The following is a 19,512-nucleotide window of genomic DNA, read 5'->3' as shown; positions in this document are numbered from 1 at the left end:
GTTATTGTTGATGATACTTTCATTATTGAGATGCTACGCTTACAAGGTTATACGTACTAATCCTTGAGTAACGGAATGTCTGTCAGTCTCTAGCTTTAGATCTCGATAACTGCTGGACTGAAATGGTATTTTTACAATAAAGCTTCTAATAGGTCCATGGAAGGTTTTTAAATTATTAAGGTAGAGGGGTTTTCAACTCTCCCAAGAGGAATTGCCTAAACTTTTGATATTATAAGTAACAATTGAAATTCTTAAAACATATAATGATTGTTTAGCATTGATAGAATGCATCACTAACAAATATGCGAACCGACCCTAGGAATAAATGTACAAAAGATTTGCTTTAAAAAAAAATAATAAATTAACGGGCAGGAAGTTGGCAATAGGAAACAAATAATCTCAACTTTTTTTCAAGTTTTTAGGCTTACAATAGCTTTAAGTGTATAATATATGTTCTTTCACGAATAAAGACATAGTTAATTTTGAATAACCTACAAAAACTTGTAGAATGTCTATTTAAAGTCTTAGTAGCGAAGCTACTCTATATATCACTCTATATGTCTGTCCGTCAGTCTGTAACGCTTTGGTGTAAATTTATTTTCTCGGGTTGAATTTAAGATAGACTGCTAATTTTATGGTGAAGATATCCTAAACCAATAAACATCCAATATATAAATTACTTGGTTTATTCCTGAACCATGATTTTATGTGGTTCACTACTTATGGATATTGTCATGCTTTTAGCTATTTTTATGTTGCAACTCTGGATAGGATTGGTTGAAAGTGATCATAACTGTTTTTTAATCAACCTAAAGAAATTACATCGACATGTCAATAATCAGTAACTTGTTTAACATAGAGTCAGAGAGAGGGGACAATGGGTTATTCAATACATTAATCCCCAAATGTTTTTATCAACGTTTTTTAATTAGTTGGCTTTGGGGACTTTTAGTTAATTTTGATAGGTTTGTTTAATAAGCTGAATGACAAAACGTTTTAATCACTAATTGATTTTTACAGAAGGGGTAATTTTGTGTATTAACTTTGGGGATGTACACCAATTTATCGGCCATTGCCTTATCCCTTGAGATCCCTGCGTTTAACATGGACGGAAGTATTTTTGTCTTTCCCTAATATCCGTGGTTATATAGAGTGAGTGCAATCGTTTGACGCCCACCATAACAAGATCAAGATCTTTCTGTCGACGGTTTTGAAGACAGTTTTTACCAAAACATTACAGTAAAAAATTAATAAAAATCCCCTGTTAGTTTGATGTTAAGGGGGTATGATAACTGACTTTAAACCCATCATTTATGTGTAAATGTGTTTAAATGTGTTTGTGTATATGCACCTATTCAACAACATTTTTTTAAACTTCAATATAGTTGTTATACATTTTTTATTTTTTGAAAACTTGTTCCAAAAAGATTTGGTTCTCCTACTGTGTAGGAAGTTTCAAGCATATATGTTCAATTATACAAGTTATGTTTTTTTCTAATAAGTATCAAATTAAAACTTTTATTATAAACAAGGATTAAAACATCCAACCATTTAAAGAATACACTATAAAAATAACTTCCAAATATAAATTCAATATTCCATGATATGCTTTGTGGAAGAGTAATATAGTCCTTTTAGCCAAAACTTGTATAGTAGCCGTGCTACTTAAATTTTAGAAATAAGAAGTTAAAAAAGAATTAGACAATTCGCATATATCATTTTCAACAATGCATACCTAAATTTCTATGAAAAAAACTTACGAACAGACGTACTGAGCCTAAATTTAGAGTAGTTTTGTTAATTCAAAAAAATAATATGATATTTTATTTTAGGCGTAAGAGACAAGCTCCATTTATGATATTTCCTGAAATTCTGGTTATTGTTGATTATGACGGTTACAGGTGACAATTCTTTTATATTCTAGTACTTCTTGTCTTTTCCCTTAAAGTACCTAAAAAGCTCGGGAACTGCCATCCCTTATTTTTGTTTTTTTTTTAAATGAAAATATTGGATAAGGGGAATAGTTTATTCTCTATGTCAACTCCTAACCATGAAGAGCCTATTCCTGCAGTACCCTTAACCTGCGGAGCTACCCTGTAACTTATATTACCTTACTTAACTTGAACAGCAAATGAATGTTTTCTATGTTCGACTAGGTACTTTTAGGGAAACTGATAAATATTTCATATATTTATTGAATTTTTTTTATTAAAATAATTTTTTTCCCTATATATATATTAGGTGGTATAACCTAAAAATGTAGAAATGTTCCATATACAAATAAAAAAGTCTGGTCTATAAAAGTTTGTGAGTAAAAAATGGTTGCCAAAACCTTGTCGTAAATACAACCTTTTCCATTTTCCTTCTCACTTCAATCAATTTATTTTTAACCCCTTTATTTATTTAGCCTTTAAACATTCAAAGGTCTTCTATAAGGTAGAGCACCCCTTACTCTAAGTATGTTATTTTATGTCTTGTGCTAATAAGTATATATGTAAAGCCGATTTGTTTTTTAACCATAACTTGTCCTTTAAATGATGTCTGTATTTTTCTATGTATTTCAGTATGTCTGTAAAGCTGGTTTACTTTCAATATCGAATTTAAAACTTATAGATTATTATTACAACTAATAATCTAAAAATAGGTTTCATTTGTTAAAATTTTCAAGCTTAACGTTGAACAGAACATTTATAATTGTATATTAGACCTATTAGTAATAGTCACCAAAAAGAAGTAGGCTTTTTATGGAATAAAGCCAGATGATAAATACTCTAATTTTAATTTGACCCTAAGCTACATTATAAGACCAAAGGTAGTCAAATAACTGACGGAGAGACAGAGGGAGGAAATACCCTAATTATAGAGTATCTGAACATGCAAAGACGGTCCAAATTCTGAAAAAATTTTACAAGGAAATTGATAAATTTGTTGATACTTTGTGATCCAGTTTTCAGGCCCATTTAATTCACAATTCCAGCCCAACTATCCGAGAATACAGGGATAGAGTAATTGTAAATAAATCAAAGCACTACCAAAACGCACATGAATTGCTAAAAATGGGATAATATGACTACCCGAAGTTATGCAACTGCTATACTATTGATAAAGTCTGTCTATCCATCCGAGATCGGCTTCTGATATTTTTCTTGTGTAGATTAAAATATATTCCCTAACTCTTCTTTACCTTCAATGGCAAAAAATAAAAGGAGTGGAAAGTATTTGCTTGACTGCTATAAGAGATAAACTAAAGCTATCTACTTTAGTTAGAAACAATGGCGTTCGGTAAGGGGGTCTAAAGGGTAACCACTGTATTTATGCATTGAAATAATCCATTTTACTCCTGACAACGTTTATATGTTAGATATACCTAAACCTTTCTATATACAAATATAAATAGTTACAACATCAATTTTACTCAGTCCACACTCCACAGGGATGGTACTGTGGAAGGCAAATTAATCTTTTCCTACTGGATTATATTGGGAATTTTATGTAATGATAATGCTGGGAACTACTTTTCTCGTATTCATTCGAATCCGGTGGATAGGAACCGGTTCTCATCTATACGAAAAAACTATGTCTAGCATCGTATTATATCCAGCTTTCTACGAATATAAAAATGTTCAATCATAAGATTAAAACCACTTTTTTTGCCCATGCCTTCGGCATCTCGGGGCTAAAAAACTGGTTTTAATCTTATAATTGTACATTTTATATCCGCGGAAAGCCGTTTATAATACGATGCGAGAAATAACTATTCCTGCCTCTCTAAATTTTACAATTTTCTGAATATTTGATATTATAAGGATGTTGACATCTATGTATAAGGAGGGAGGCAAAAAATGATGGAAGGGACAAACGGACATAGAATTGCTACAAAAACCACATGCGAATATTTACTGTACATTTTATCAACAATCTGCCCAAAGTTTTTAAAAGCGAAGCTTTTCTATAATTAGGGTCGGTCCGTCCGTCCGTAACGGATAGCTTTTTTCGTTAATTTAGGCATGTTAGAATTGTCCTATCGATTTCAAATTTTGTATTGTGATTCCTTTAGCAGTTAGGTACGATTTAGAAAGCGTAGCAACTCTATAATCATTACCAAAATGTCCGTACGTCCCTTTTAAACATGATGATTTTTTTACTTTTTTAACATCAAATTTTTATGTGATCTAATTATCCGATTGATCTGATTTTTGGTATATTGATTCCTGGGACAACAAAGTATAATGTAATAAACGAAGCAACTCTATAATCAAGTCCTAAAAATGTAAGTATGTCCATAAACATTATCATGTATCAAGCAGTTTTTTAACAAATTTACTCACACGTTTGCTTTGACTCTTATACATTTATATTAGGATTATTCAGTTCTGAAACTATACAAGTGTTAACGTCCGTTTGTCCTACCGTTTCAGTGCTTCGCTTTTATGGATGTTGTCATCCTTGTTTTTATGATATTTTGTATTATTACACAGTCTCAGGCAACCATGCATGTATTTTGTTATACGACCTTTCTCTTGAAGTTTTGATATATAACCGCAACTGTAGTACATCCACTAGTCGTCAGGGAATATCTGCCCAAACCACTGCCCAAAAAAGCCGCAAATTATTACAGTTAGGATTTTCCTGCAAAGGTTGTGCAATCATAGGGTTCATTGTCTGAATTAGCAGAGAAAGAAATCTTCACTCACCTTTTCAAGTGAAAATAATGTTGTAATAAAAACTTTTGTACTGGCATTATGAGACGAAGCCCAATCTGTCACACTTTTGAGCAAGACGATTCCCTTTTCTCCCATCTCTTTTGAAGAGATTTTCTTCCCCCCCACCTTCCATTTTTCTTTTCCCTTTATATGACGTCAAATAGGAATCGCTCAAAAGTGGGACAGATTGGGCTTTGTCACATTATGATGGCTTTTTGTTGCTGCGTTACTTTTGCTTTTTATTTTGTTAAATTTATTTGGTTGTTGTTATTTGAATATTTTATCAGGGATACAGGGATAGGAAAATGGGAAATATATTAACCTTCCAACCTTATTAGTTCTATAGATTGTAAACAATTGGGGGAAAAAAGGGTGTAGATTGATTGAAGCATCATGATTGTGATGTCCCTGGCATCCTATTTTGTACATACATGTTCAGTTATGTTTTATTGCTCACATACTACTTTTCATCATGCAATCAACCAAGGAGATGGACAAATTTTATGTCAAAGAAACGATTGGAGTTGATTCAGGGTCTGATTTTGTACAGAATGTATTTTGTTTGACAAATTAGATTTAAAAAATGGTATAATGTACACTCTTAAAACTATATATTTATTAAACTGTAAGAAGTGATATTGTAATGTTATTCTTAAACCTGCGTACATTCTCAAACTTCTGGGAATCTGTTATTAGTTGGTATTTAAAGTAAGGGGAATGCTTTCATCAATAAACAGGCACAACTTATTTCTTTCAAAGGGTTGGTTATCTATTGAATGTTTGGTAACATAATTTGTATCATTTCTCTACTATTTAATATTTAGAATACTTGTCGCATTCCCACACAAACACATACACACAGACTAAAGGAAAAAATAACACAGTTTTTCAAGATTTTTTTCCTTTCATCTATCCTGTCTTGTTTTGAGAAAATAGAAGAAACAGAAACCGTTTTTTAAGGAAAATGAACAGTTAAATATTTTTGAAATTTAGAGCAATTTAAACAATTAGATTTTTAGTCATTTTTAGTAGCGCAAGCTATTCTATAAGAAGGGTTGATCCAAACGTCCATTATTTTTTATGTTGTCATTGCGCATCTTGTGAATATAATTTTCCTTGCTATAAGAGATTTAATGGTATTATAATATCAATAATAACTTCATATAGCGCAGTAATAGCAATCTGACAAAATTTTAAAAGGTTTTTTTTAAATAAAGAATTAATAATTTAGTATTTGGCAAGTAATTTCAATTATTTCCCGAATATAGCATTTTAATCATGTATCTAGTTTTCATTAAATCAATATATCTTAAATGAAGAATACAGCTTTTTGTACAAACCTAATGGCTTTAGAGTAGCTTCGCTTCCTAAAAAAGCATCATTAGAGGCATTAAAGTTTAAAAAGGATGAATTTCTATATTTAGACAGATGCTATGATTGTATAATGATATTAATACAAAGAGAATATGCACAACGACTATGTGGGCTAGGAGTATGATTTGGCGAATTTTATTTTTGCACACCCCTAAATAACTGAACTCTGTCTCGTATATATTTAGTGACAATTATTAAAAAATAAAACAAGGATGATTATGTCTAAAATAGCTGATATTTGTGATTATAAAGATTACTTTATGATAGCTCATTTCGTTTTAAATTGGATGTAGAATATACGTGTATATTATGAAAGGGGAAAATGTCGTTGATTTAGCTTGCCAACATGGAACTCGTGTATTGATCAATTCGTTCATCAACTAAGAGGGGAGGGAATCGTTATTTTAGCCCGTTGCAAGTTTCACTTTATTAAGTTACATGATAATCTGGTGTAAGATCCAATGATAACCATTTTCCCATTATAATTAAACATCTTTGAATTTGAAAAAAAAATTGTATAATGAATATAATTTTTACAAAGTACAAATTTTAAAATAGACATTAAAAACTGATTCACCGAATTCTAGTGTTTTATACTCAGACTCTCTGATAGACGAGTTATTATTCAATCTTCAATAATTCGACAGGGTTTGCCAGCCGTCCTTTTAGAAACCGCGGTCATATGCAGTAATGTTTATTTATCACATTGTTTTATAGACAGTTTTTCACAAAAAAGGGAAAGGGAAAATTTAAAAGCAATTTTAGTTTTATTGCCCCAAGGGGCTCAAGGCAAAGGCTAAAAAACAGAGACTTATTCTATTACTTTTAGGACACATAAACCTTTCAAATATTAAGTATGAAATAGCGGCATTGTTTAAAATAATCCGCAAACTATGATTGCGGCTAAAAATCCTCTAAAATTCAGACATTAGGCTTTGGGGAATTTTTTATACATGTTGATTTTTATTCAAAACTTATTCATGTTTTTTAATCATTTGTCATTAATATTTTGTTTTTGTTTTTAAATCCCGACAAAGTTTCATAATTTAAGTTTAATTGTAAAACAGTTTAAATTATAAGAAAGATATTATTATAGGAATCTTAGACATGGATTCTCCTTTGTCTCATCTCATGGATATTAAGGGATAAGACAATTGGCAATTTAATTTAATCTTCAGGGAAGTAAACAAGTCATATGTTAAGTCATAAAAATACGTATAAATCCATCTCTTTTTTAGGGTTTTCTATCCCACTTATCATATCTTATACCTCCTTTTTAGACGCATTTTTATGACGTCACAAATAACACTTTCCAGCGCATAAGACTACCACCCACCCTGGAATCTATGGCCTTATCCTTATTTATGTTACAGGTTGCATGGAGAGGACAATATAGCCATCAAGAGATACGTCATCTCCTTCTGGAACGGAGTGGACCTGAGATACAGACTGCTGAAAGGACCAAGTGTCAAGATATCCATTGCGGGAATCATTATTTCAAGGGTAAGTCAACTTTTTTTTGTAAAAACCAAATAATAAAAACAACATACCATCCCTTATGTCAATGCTTAAGTATCTTTGTTTTTTAAGATGTATTGTTGAATGTTGCATATATGTGAATGCGCGTATCATGCATATAAAGCGCTTAAAAAGCGCGCAATTTTTACTCTTTATGGATGCGCCCAATAATTGATTCTAGTTATCGGTGTTTGTGCTTTAAAGTATAAAAAAGCGAACTGCATTTTTTCCCTGATTTTTTTTGTTGATAGTGCGACTTTTACCCTAGCTATACGTGGCTTTAATTCTCTCGGTGAGTTTTTTATAGCCCAAAACCATACTAGGCCAATAGAAAGCTTCCATAAAAATCACAGCCGTTCAAAAATGCCATTTTGGAGAAGAAAAGTATTGTAGTATGGAATTTTTGCTATTCAAATTTTTAGTCTTTTGTTAAAATTGTCCTATTATGATCTTCTAAAATTGCATAAAGATGGAAAAAACTTTAATCCTTAACAGAAAAAAGGCTTTTTGGTGTAATTTATTGAATAAGACATTGTTTAAGAACAAAAAGCTTGTTAAGAGTAGCGAAACTACTCTATATAGGATCAGTCTGCAATTTTTGATGTATTTTTTTAACAAAATATGATTAGTTCGTTATAAATGCTTGCAATAATAAGTCAAAAATAATTGCACTTTACTTATATTAAAAAGTCAAAATAAAAAGGCTATTAATATTATGAACAATTTCCATACTATGAATAAAAAATCTACCAAAAACTGCAATGAAAATTCGCAAAGATGCAGAAAATTATAGTAAATACATAGCTGCATTTAAATAACAAGGACAATTATGCCCATAAATAGTGCAACAAAAAAATAACTAATTTAATACTTAACTATTTAACTTTGTATACATAAAAGAGAACCTTTAACATAAAACCTTTATTTGAGGGCCTCCCGCAGTGTATAGGCATAGGAAAAATTCTCCTTCCTCTCCATCTAATTTTCAATTTATTTTAAAAATAAAGAGGAGGGGGTCAGTCCTCAACAGGTTCTTTATGGTAATGCCCCTATTAAGATATATAAGTTTACCGGAATGTTAGGGGGAGATTTGAAATCTGCATCAAATTTTAAGGATTTTTTATAAAATTCGTTTTTTGTATAATTCTTTATCTAAAAGCGGAAATGCATTTTAAGTTAACCCATTAGTGCCGAGCGCCACTTTTATGGGCCGATCGAGCTGTAAGTTTCAGGGAAGCTTTATAATGGTCAAAACGGAATTCGTATTTTTTTGTTTTGCTCTAGTGGCGTGCACAGGAAAGTTGCAAAAAAACCCGGTTCGGCTTGGCCATAAATACCAACCAGGCATTAACACCCGTTTTTGGTGCTTTCCCCCAGTTTTAAAACCCGGTTGACCTGTATAAACCCGGTTATTTTGACCAAAAATCGAAAAATGTAATTTTTGAACGCCAAAAGTGAGATGAACACTTTTTAGAACTTTGATACGATCCGTAATTGAAAACTACACAACCTCATGTAATCTAAAGAGCTACAAGTATAATACGAAGCGATTTATTTCAAATTTAGTGTTTCGGCTATAGGTGCCGCCGTTTTCGGGTAAAAAAACCCGTTGCTCGAAGTTTTAAAAGACACACACTACAAAAAAAGAACATATAAAATTTGGGTGTTACATATCAGAAAACGAGCATAAAACTATTGGGTGACACCTATAGAGATTACTAGGGTTATTAGGGTGGCTCAAACCCTTACTAATGACGTAAACTGTTATTTTTATTGGTTGAAAAGTTAAAACCGGGTAATAAAAACCGAAACCGAGCCGGGTTTTAAAATTTTCGGGTATTTATGGCCAAGCCGAACCGGGTCATAATAGGGCATAAAAAAACGATAAAAAAATCATATAAAAAATTATAATTTGAATAAAACGAATTTACAAATAGATGTACTTGTCAATAAACATTAGATTTCACAAAAAAAAATCAGCGACTTTACTATAAAAACAAAAAAGTTAGAAGGGGTATTTTGAATTTTCATGATTTTCAAATTTTGTTGAGCTATACCAGCAAACGGAAGTAAGCTAAACTGCCTGCTCCAGGGGGAAATGAAAGTCAGGGTAGTAGAGGGGGGATTCATTCTGAGAATGATGCAATTATGAAGCCGGAAACCGGTTTTTTTTCCATTTTTCGGAACCGGGTTTTGATGCCCGGTTCGGCACTAATGGGTTAATTAATTTTGACCAATAGGATAGGTGGATTTTAAATTACCTGCGCTCTAATTGGTTGAATGATGTACGCCATCTAATCAGAGCGCAGATTTTTTAAATCCACCAATCACAGATGCCAAAATTAATTAACTTATATTGCATTACCGCTTTTAGATAAAGAATTATAGAAAAAACGAATTTTATAAAAAATCCTCAAAATTTGATGCAGATTTCAAATCTCCCCCTAACTTTAAAATTCCGGAAAACTTATATATCTTAGCCCCTATTCAACAGAATAAGCTTCTAAAAGAATCTTAAAATAAACCAAAAATTATAGAACACCGTTTGAGTGTTTTAAAGTGCCCAAAAATGCACCTCGTAAGCATAAGCAAAAACGGTCGTCAATTTGGGGGAATTAATGGTTAGTATCCAAAGTACCCATTTTCATCCATTACAAGTTAAAAACAGGCATCATACTACCCAGTTGAATATAGAGGTATTATGTTGACATATAATGCTATTTTTTTTCGACAATATAGCACTAAATTAAAGTGGCTTTGACTAAAGTAAAACAATAGAGGGGGAAGGGGTTAAATAACTGTATGTCCCAATCCCGTTGACTTGGTGTCGACTTTCATTTGGGTCTTTGAATATCAGCCAATTGCGTCGTAAATATCAACACAGTCAAGTCACTATTTAGGAGCAGAAATCAATTTGCTAGCAGACAAAAAGGTGTTCAACACTGTATCAAGATTTGATATCATTGAACGCTTTACAAATAATGGAGGCTGACTGTTGTTTTATGTAGATATAATAACAGCACTTAAGTTTAACTGTATAGCAACAGAGTAATACAAAGATGTACACTTCAAATATTTGCCTCTCTATACTGATTGGCCTCGGGAATATAGGTATATCATAGGGTTTTACCTTGGGTACTTTAATTGAATTTTGATTGGTTGGTTCCAAACTAGTAATGTCAAAACTGTTAAATCAAAAGTTAAGAAGGGTAATTTTGATTCTCATCATTGAAAATGTATATCAATTTATAGTCTATTGTTTTATCCCTTAAGATCCCTTAGTACTGTATTGTTTACATACACTTTTAAAATTGTAGTTAGCCAGAATAAATTTTTTAGCAGGTTTTGTCATTTGTCAAGGTAAAATATCTAATCCTGGCAATCTTATGATAATTTTTGACAGATTATTTTATAATTTTCTCTTATGCCCTTGTCCCTGGCTTAAAATAGGTAAAATTAAATAAGAGGCACGAACGACCAAACAGAAGAACAGAAAAAATAATTCTTAAAAATAAAGATTTTAAAGAGTTATATCTGGTAAATGGATTTAGAATAAACGTGATCAGGGAAAAAAATTTCGTCAAATTAGGTTGCTAACATAGACTTCAAGTATTGGTCATTTCCTTCATCCAGTAAGAGGGGATGGGGTAAAGGGGGTGGATGAAGGGATCGTTATTCTAGCCAGCTACAAGTTTTACATTATTAGAGTACATGATAATATGGTGTAAGATCAAAGTAATATTAAATCCATTATTTGAAGAGAAAATAGTAAACTTGCCTCGAACTTTTCTGCCTGTAAAAACCTTGTGTAATTTCATTTGTAAATTTATTATAAACTATTATCATGGATATATTACTGATATTGATTCTTTATTAATCAAGAAGTTTACCTTATTTCTTACTAAACTTATCCCTTATCCACGAATTTAACCCGTTTTTCAATTGTTCTTCTTTGTGTTTGAAAACTCGCAAATAATGAGCAGTAATTTCCAGGAATACTGGGATAGGACAATGAAAGATAAATCAATCTTCCATACAATGAAATTAATCACGTGCTAGGTTGTAATAATATGGGTAGAGAAAGGTTTGTAGATTAATTTTATAAACTTGTTTTCTACCTTCCTGATTTTTTTTTAACAAGTAAAAAGATTTTAACATTTAAATATTTTCTAAGAGAAAAACACTTCTTTATGCTTCAATTTAATATTTTTATATTCTTTTAAATTGCTGCAAAAAGCGAAAAGTTTTACCTGTTAACTTAATATTTGAATAACCTGCCTTACAAAACAATAATAAGTACATTTTTAATATCTTTAGTATGCTGCAGAGTTAAATTCATAAGTTTTGACTATTAGCAGTCGTATTTCCAATAGATGTATAATCCAGACAACTACCTGTCACAAGTGCCAATGACCCTTCTCGTCTGCTAGCAAATTCTCTTTGTAGGGACTACGCTGTGTTTATTGTATTAGCTATTATTTGATTTCAAAGACCTAAAGCAAAATCGGGACAGGGTTCCTGCCCTTAGTGGAGAGTTACATATAGGTCATGCCAACTCTATTCTTTTACTTTAATATATTTCCCATTGAGCGACAATGAATTGTGAGTTACAGAGTAGCTGCGCTGCTCATAATAATTATTCCAATCACAGCGAATGACAAACAGAATTTCAAACAAGAAACATATAATTTTCTTCAAGCGACAAAGAAATGTTTAATAATAATAATAATTACTTTTTAAAATATGGCAAAATCCATTAATTTACCCGTAGAACTAAATCCTTATATTGTAAAAGTAACAGGGTGTCCGTCTGTTTGTCCCGATTAACCGATAAAGGTCTTATTTACAATGTAGCTTCTCAAAGGTCCAAGGAAGGTTTATAACTATTACCATCAACTTTCCTAGAGAAGTCGTCCTTAAAACATGGTGGGGCCGATCAATCTCCCACTCCCTCAATTTAAGAGGTGATAGTTAAAATTGCTAACAAAATTAAAAAATGTATGCATCAAATATGTAGAATTGAATAAAAATGGTCATAGCTAAAACGTTATCGGCATTTCAACTACGCATATTTTTTTTTATTCAGTTAGTTTAGGGGAGGGGGTTTGGTTGGCTGTTTGTCAACGAAATAAGATATGCTACCCCAATCATTATTTATCAGGGCTAGGCTGGGTTGAAAAATAGTCAATAATAAATAATTAGAATGACTCAGAATTTTTATAAAATGTCATTTTGCATAATTTCTTTGAAGCTTAATTTTTTATATAAAATTTTAATAATTGTCTAAATGAGTATAACAGCAATTAAAACCATTATAATTATGTTGATATGATGACAGCTTCAATTCAATGAGTAGCTTTTTTCTAATACCTAAAATAGTTTAATCAGGGATTGCAGGGATAAGACAATGGGCAAAAATTAATCTTTCTCGTTATTCTCAAAATTTTGCCTTTTAAAGCTTGTAATCGACTATGGTTCAGAAACAATTAAAATATTTAAACGCTATTGGCATATCTTTCCCCTTTTAAAACAGATTAATGCACTTGGAGTAAGTAAATTAATTGAGAATGTAGAAAAGATTTCAAATACGTTAAAGTAAAATAGCAAAATTATGGGATGTGGTGGGTGATAGTTGATAATTTTTTGTTTTTTCTGTCCCTTATACCTGTCTAACATTTAATGGCACTGCATTCAAAGGGATAAGAAAAGGCAGACAAATAGCCAATAACCATCTTAAGGCTTCAATCAGAAAAAAAAATAGCCTATAACCAGCCCGGGATCTATGTGAAGGAGAACTAAATCAGTTCAGCTTTACACAAAAACAACCTAGGATAACTTTTAAATCGTAAATTTCAATCTTTTTACAAATAAGTATTGATGCTAAATTTGTGGTTTTGATAGATTTAGATTATCATTTGGGTGCATTAAAGATAGTAATAATATGCACCTTTTTGTCTTTTAAGATAGTCTTAATCAAAACTAGTTTTTTAATGCAGGGATATTTCACCTGAAGAAAAACTGTTTACATTGATATACAGAAGAACAACTTCCAAATTTATTTTAAATATAGTGTCCCAATAGGGAAACATAGGGGCAAAACAAATTTGATGTAAATATGTTCTTTACCCCCCCCCCCCCCCCCATTGGACGTCATTGTGTTCTGTGATGGTTTTTTTGTAAGAAATACTATAAAAGGTTCCGTGATTTTTACAAAGTTATAATATTTGGATTTTTTTTTTGGTTGAAAAATCAAACTATCTATGTACAGTACGTACAAGGAATAATATTTACCTAAGAGATGCACTTTACCTTCACTTAGATATACTTATTTTATAAAATAGGTATATATTGTACATATTACATATACAGTTCATAAAACTATACCTATAAAGAATTTAAATTGAAGTGCTGAAAAAAAATTAAACTTAAATTCACAAAATGATGTTTAAATCTGTAAATATTTGTAATTTATTAACTATTTTATTTTTATGTTTGCAAAATATAAGAAATGCCAAAATATCATTTCATTCCAAACTTTTCCAGTTAAAAATAAAAGGATAAGTCAAATGAAATTATGTATGTCCTTTCAGTATTCCAATAGATACAAGCTATAAAGCTCTTATGTAGCATGTGTATTACTTACCTACATATTATTGACAAATATCTCAAATTTTTCTGATAATTACTTCAACATTATGCCTACAATTAAGGAAGCTCTTTATAGTTCCTATAAAAAAGACATCATACAATACAAATGAAAAATAATATGCCAATACACAGACTAAATTACCCATAGCAGTCCAGTGTACATTTTAATTGACCAATGGTAGGCCAGTATTACGTCATTTTTTATAGCCACTATAAAAGCTTCACAATTCAGCATTACCGCTAGTAACCTATATCTACCCTAGAACATTAACTGTCTAATTTTTTAGTGTTATATTTTTCACAGTCCCCCCCCCCCTCTTTAATATAGTATAATTGAAATTATTTACTTCCCTATTCCCTTTCTCTCTGATTTTCAACATAGTTCTTTCTTTATCTCCCTTTCTTTCTTTCTTTCTATTACTTTTCCCTTCTTTATCTCCTTGGAACTTTCCAACCACCACTCCCCCCCCCCCCTTCGGGAGTGCAGTTGGACAAATCCAATTTAGTTTTTATGAATATAGTAGAAACATAAATATCATATTCTGACATTATTTCAAGTCCAGAAATTATCAGGGATACAGGGATAGACCAATGGACTTTATAATTATTTTCCTCCCATTCTTACTACTATTAAACAATAAAAATATTGGAAGTTATGCTAGTCTAGCTTGTCACTTCCACACTTAGAAAATGCTGGTAACTAAGTGTTGGGGGAAGATTTATTTTGCATCTATTATCCTATCCTTATATCCCAAACATATTTCAGAGACTATCAAGGTTTATTATATGAGGTTTGACATTGAAATACAAGACATCAAGAAAATAAACTGTTAAATCTCTTTTAAAAAAATCATATTTAACTAAATGTATTAGGCTAGGATTTGAACCTTCAACGTCAAAGATCAACGTAAAAGGGAAATTGTCAAAAAAAAAAATTAATAGAAAATTTTAAAAATATATTTCCTTTAAGTATACAATATTTTTGTTATATCTTTCATGACCTTGACTGGTTTGGTATGATAGGAAACTACTGAAGTAATACAGTAAACTTCAAAGATAACTTTGCTCTAAAAACAGACGGCTAATTTTGCAATGGTGTACTGTACAATTAAACTACTGAAAAGCTTCCATAGGCATTATTGTAAGACATAAATATTTAGATAAACAGAAAAAGATCTTATTTCATTTTAACAAGAGGTACCTTGAAATTTTGTATTATTTCCTTTGTTGATTACAATCACATCATAATTACAATGTCTTGCAAGTAAAAGAATAAATTTTGTTTCTAGGGTGATAATCTTTAACTTAAAAAAATTTTGCGGGAAAATATATTTTCTCATAAAAAAAATCTTCCAAAAATAGATAGAGCAGAAAGATGGTTTGTGATTAAATACCATTTTTAATGTGGCTGAGTTTTCTTGGATATATTTGTCCTTGTTTGTTGAATGTTTACTTAGTTTTGATATAAAGTTTATATTAGATGTTTGTTGGTCTATTTTTACTTCAAATAATGGGATAGAAAATTAATATCTACACAATTTTTGTCAAACATTCATTTATAATTCTAAATCTAGCAACATTGCCCCTAGCCTCTAAAGAAATAACTTTTCTATATTAAATAGCCAAAAACAACTTAATGTGTATATGCAAAGTTTCTTTTAAAATCAGGGTTCAATCAGAACTTAACAATGGTTTATGTCGACCCGATATTTACAGTAACTTTATGATCATTATGTTTATATAGTTTATGCACATTTTTGACCTTTTTTATCAACCCCTTGGATTCTGAGTTTTAGCTGAAGGATTCAATATTGCTTGTCCTTCAGAGAAACAGGAATTAGTGATTACAAAATAAAGAACATTGCAAAAAGTCCAAAAATTAAGGAGATGAAATAGCAAAAAGCCTTTTAGTATCTAATAATTATTTAATATTGATATTCACAAAGTTTGGGTTGTCAGAGATAAGACAATGGGCCAAATATTCATTATGATAAACAAAATTATCCATTATGTAGATTGAAATTATTGTTTAGAGACTTATTTTACAAACCAATAATAAATCAACCTTGAAGTTAAGCCAACGAATATCAGAACAGGTTTATAAAATTTGGGTGTCATTACAATCCAAAATCCCCCACATTCCTGTATATTTATTAGAAAATCAAAACTAATACACAGTTACATACATTTATACTACTGAGTTCTAAGATTTATAGAACATAATAAGCATATTATTAAAACAATATGACGACGTCTAAATTAGGTTCTAAAAAGATTTTCTTCCCATATACATTGTCTTTGTGCTAAATAAAGAAAATTAGTTTTCTTTTGTTTTATCCGACCTTTTAATTTCTTCCCACAGACAGGGGGGTGCAGACATAAAATTACCCTGTAAAAGCTTATAGCAATATGTTTAATATGAATGAATTTGTTGTCATAATTTCCATAGTTTAAGTTTCATTTTCTTTAAATAGGCTTACCTAATTACTTATGAATTGAATATAGCTAATATGCCTGTTATTTAATCAGACACTTTTTCCACTATTTCCATATTTCTTATTATTAATATTAGTGTTTAATCAAAATATCATTATTAGAATAGCGTCTAGTGTACTCACGGACAATTAAACGTTTTAGCAAGATGTGAAAAAAATATGGAAATACATTAACAGCTAATTCGTCAACGATAAAGACCATATATACTAGCTATAGATTCTATAGTCAATAAAAAAAACCAATTTATTGAAGTCTTATGTTATGTCTCCCTTCTCCTTGAATTGTTTTTAAATGGCATGAAACAGAAAAAAATCCCATGTAGCTTATTAAGATTGTTTGTGAGTTGCAAAGTTTCATAATGACAATAGTATGTCCGTACGTCCGACCATACATACATCCGTATATTACGATAAATGTATGTTTAACCAAATTTTTAAACAACTGCAATGGCTTTGAATGGTAATAGATACTCCCCCTCCTCTTTTATTTTAGGCCTCTAGGGGCACCAGAGGAGGGAGGAGTTGAATTCGATGACCCAATTAAGATTTTTAAAAAAAAAATTGGGGGGGGGAGAGATTTCTAGGGACGATTTCTCTTGGGAAAATGGTGGTACCCTCCCCCAAAATAGTTATAAACCTTTCCTGGACCTATGCAAAGCTACCCTGTTAATGAGAACCATACCAATGGAGTGGTTAGCGAATTCCTTTGGTACAGACAAACATCCTGTTACTTTATTATAAGGATTACTCCACTACTTATAGACATATTTCGTCCTAGATAAGAATTAAATAATTATCCAATCAAATTATCTTAATAGCCATAATTTTATACACGCTGATTATAAATTGATTTCTTATTAGCAAAGGAAAATAAAGCTATATATATGGGAGAAAGAAGAAAAGAAAAACAATATTTGTTATAAATAAGAGTTAATACTTAATCTTTGCTTTGATGAAGTAACTTTGACAACTACAATTTCATTAATATATAACTAAGAAAGGACAGTATGCTGTAATGCTACTATAACATAGAAAATCTTGTAAATATCGGTGGGGAGATGGTTGATTATATACATCCCAAAAAAAAGAAATGTAAATTTTAATATGAATTTGTCACGTAGATTAGGTCCTTACGTATTGTGTTGCTATGCTAATTTACCGAATTACACTCCTTTATCTTTTGTTTAATTAGTCAATGTAAATTGGTATTTAAAAGGGATTAAAATTTCTTAAAACTAATCTTTGAAAGGGTTTTTAATTCAAATATAAATCTTAACTTAATCCATAACATGGATAAAGTTAAGTAAATTATTTACTAATTTTTTCATTCTAAAAAACCATAAAAAATATGTAAATACAATCTTCAAATAGTTGTACATCAAATAGTTTAGCCTATCTATCAAATTCTTGTATATAACAGGAAAGTATAGGTTTCTATTAGTTTTGTGTCCAACTTTCTTGTCATATTGTAGACAAAATTATAGTAATTAAACATCAACAAATTTATCTATATCTTTATCCAAAAATGCAAAAAAAAACAATTGCAATTTCTTTGCCAATTTTAAGCTATTCAAATCATTATGGTTTATGATGAAATAGCTGTTCAGAGTTTAATATGTTCAAGTACTGTTAAAATTGCTGAAATCTTACTATTAGTGTCATGCACACGACATAGCAGGAATAGATAATATTTTTTTATGAAATTTATCTTTGATTATTTGTAGGGAAGAGATGCGACGCCATATTTGGAGCGCAACCGCGTTGGCAGAGACGCAATTGACGCGGCATCTGCGCTAACTGACATGGGCAAATATCTGTTCCTGGAGAGAAGGTTGCCAGTGTATGATATTGCTGTGGCCATCACTAAACTGGACATGTGCAGGTAAGCTATATAGTTTTTTACTTGTTTCATAGTAATTTTGTTGTCATCTTTTTCCTTAAATATATTCCGCCGACGTATTTTCTACATTTATTAATTTCCCTATCAAAATTTCTAGCAAATGAAAATAAGGGCCTCGGCAGCCGCAGCCATATTAGGCCAATTCTTTTATTTTAAAACCGCATATTTCTTTGACAAATTTTTGGACTGATTACAGATTAGTCAGTTAAGGAAGTCAAAAATCACCACCATCCATTTGTGGGCTGCTGAAAAAAATGTTTTTAGGTTGATTTTTGCTGAATTATGTAATTCAACCGCAGTTGCTAGTGTATGCAATCCTTTGCAGGGTTGCCTTAAGAATGTGGTTGCCGAACCTTGCAGAAAAGACCCTTTTTCTTTACTTCTTAGAGAACAATAGTTTTAGTTTTGAGATTAAATCATGAATTAAAAAGATATTCCACAATATACAATTCTTTTTATGCATACTGATACGGACATTAGCATGGAGGAATTATAGAATAGCGCAGCAATAACAGTCTAACAACATTTTGAGGGGTAATAAAATCAATACTTGGCAGGAATTGTTAATAAATGTACATGTTAACTACCGTTAAATCTTTTTGTATGTACAATAGACGTAATCAAGTACCGTGTTATAGAGTAGCTACGTTGCTAGAATAATACAGTCAAACGGACAAACGGACTAAAAAATAAAGTTTAAGTCTAATCTATGAAATACTTAATCTTTTTAAGTTTTTTCTGTATCAAATATTCTTTTGCAAAAGTTGTAACAATTTATAATCATAGGGTTAGCTTCCACCAGCCCAGCCCAGCCTTGACCATTTCATTAATTTTTCACTTTTATTAGGAACATTTCATTTTCCTTTCTAATATC

General features: G+C 30.8%; 1 protein-coding gene across 1 annotated transcript in view; it reads left to right on the top strand.

Moving 5' to 3' along the window:
* LOC145322429 (A disintegrin and metalloproteinase with thrombospondin motifs like) overlaps positions 1-19,512 on the top strand; it is a 241,350-nt gene that overhangs the window by 201,693 nt on the left and 20,145 nt on the right. The window contains exons 14-16 of the mRNA XM_080164421.1: positions 1,833-1,901; positions 7,451-7,580; positions 18,463-18,620. Coding sequence (XP_080020547.1) covers positions 1,833-1,901; positions 7,451-7,580; positions 18,463-18,620 — 357 coding nt within the window. The remainder of the gene's footprint in view (positions 1-1,832; positions 1,902-7,450; positions 7,581-18,462; positions 18,621-19,512) is intronic.

Source organism: Acartia tonsa, chromosome 6 (genome assembly GCF_053477335.1).
Source record: "Acartia tonsa isolate MP-2025a chromosome 6, ASM5347733v1, whole genome shotgun sequence".
NCBI classification, from domain to species: domain Eukaryota; kingdom Metazoa; phylum Arthropoda; class Copepoda; order Calanoida; family Acartiidae; genus Acartia; species Acartia tonsa.
This window is presented reverse-complemented; position numbering and strand designations above follow the sequence as displayed.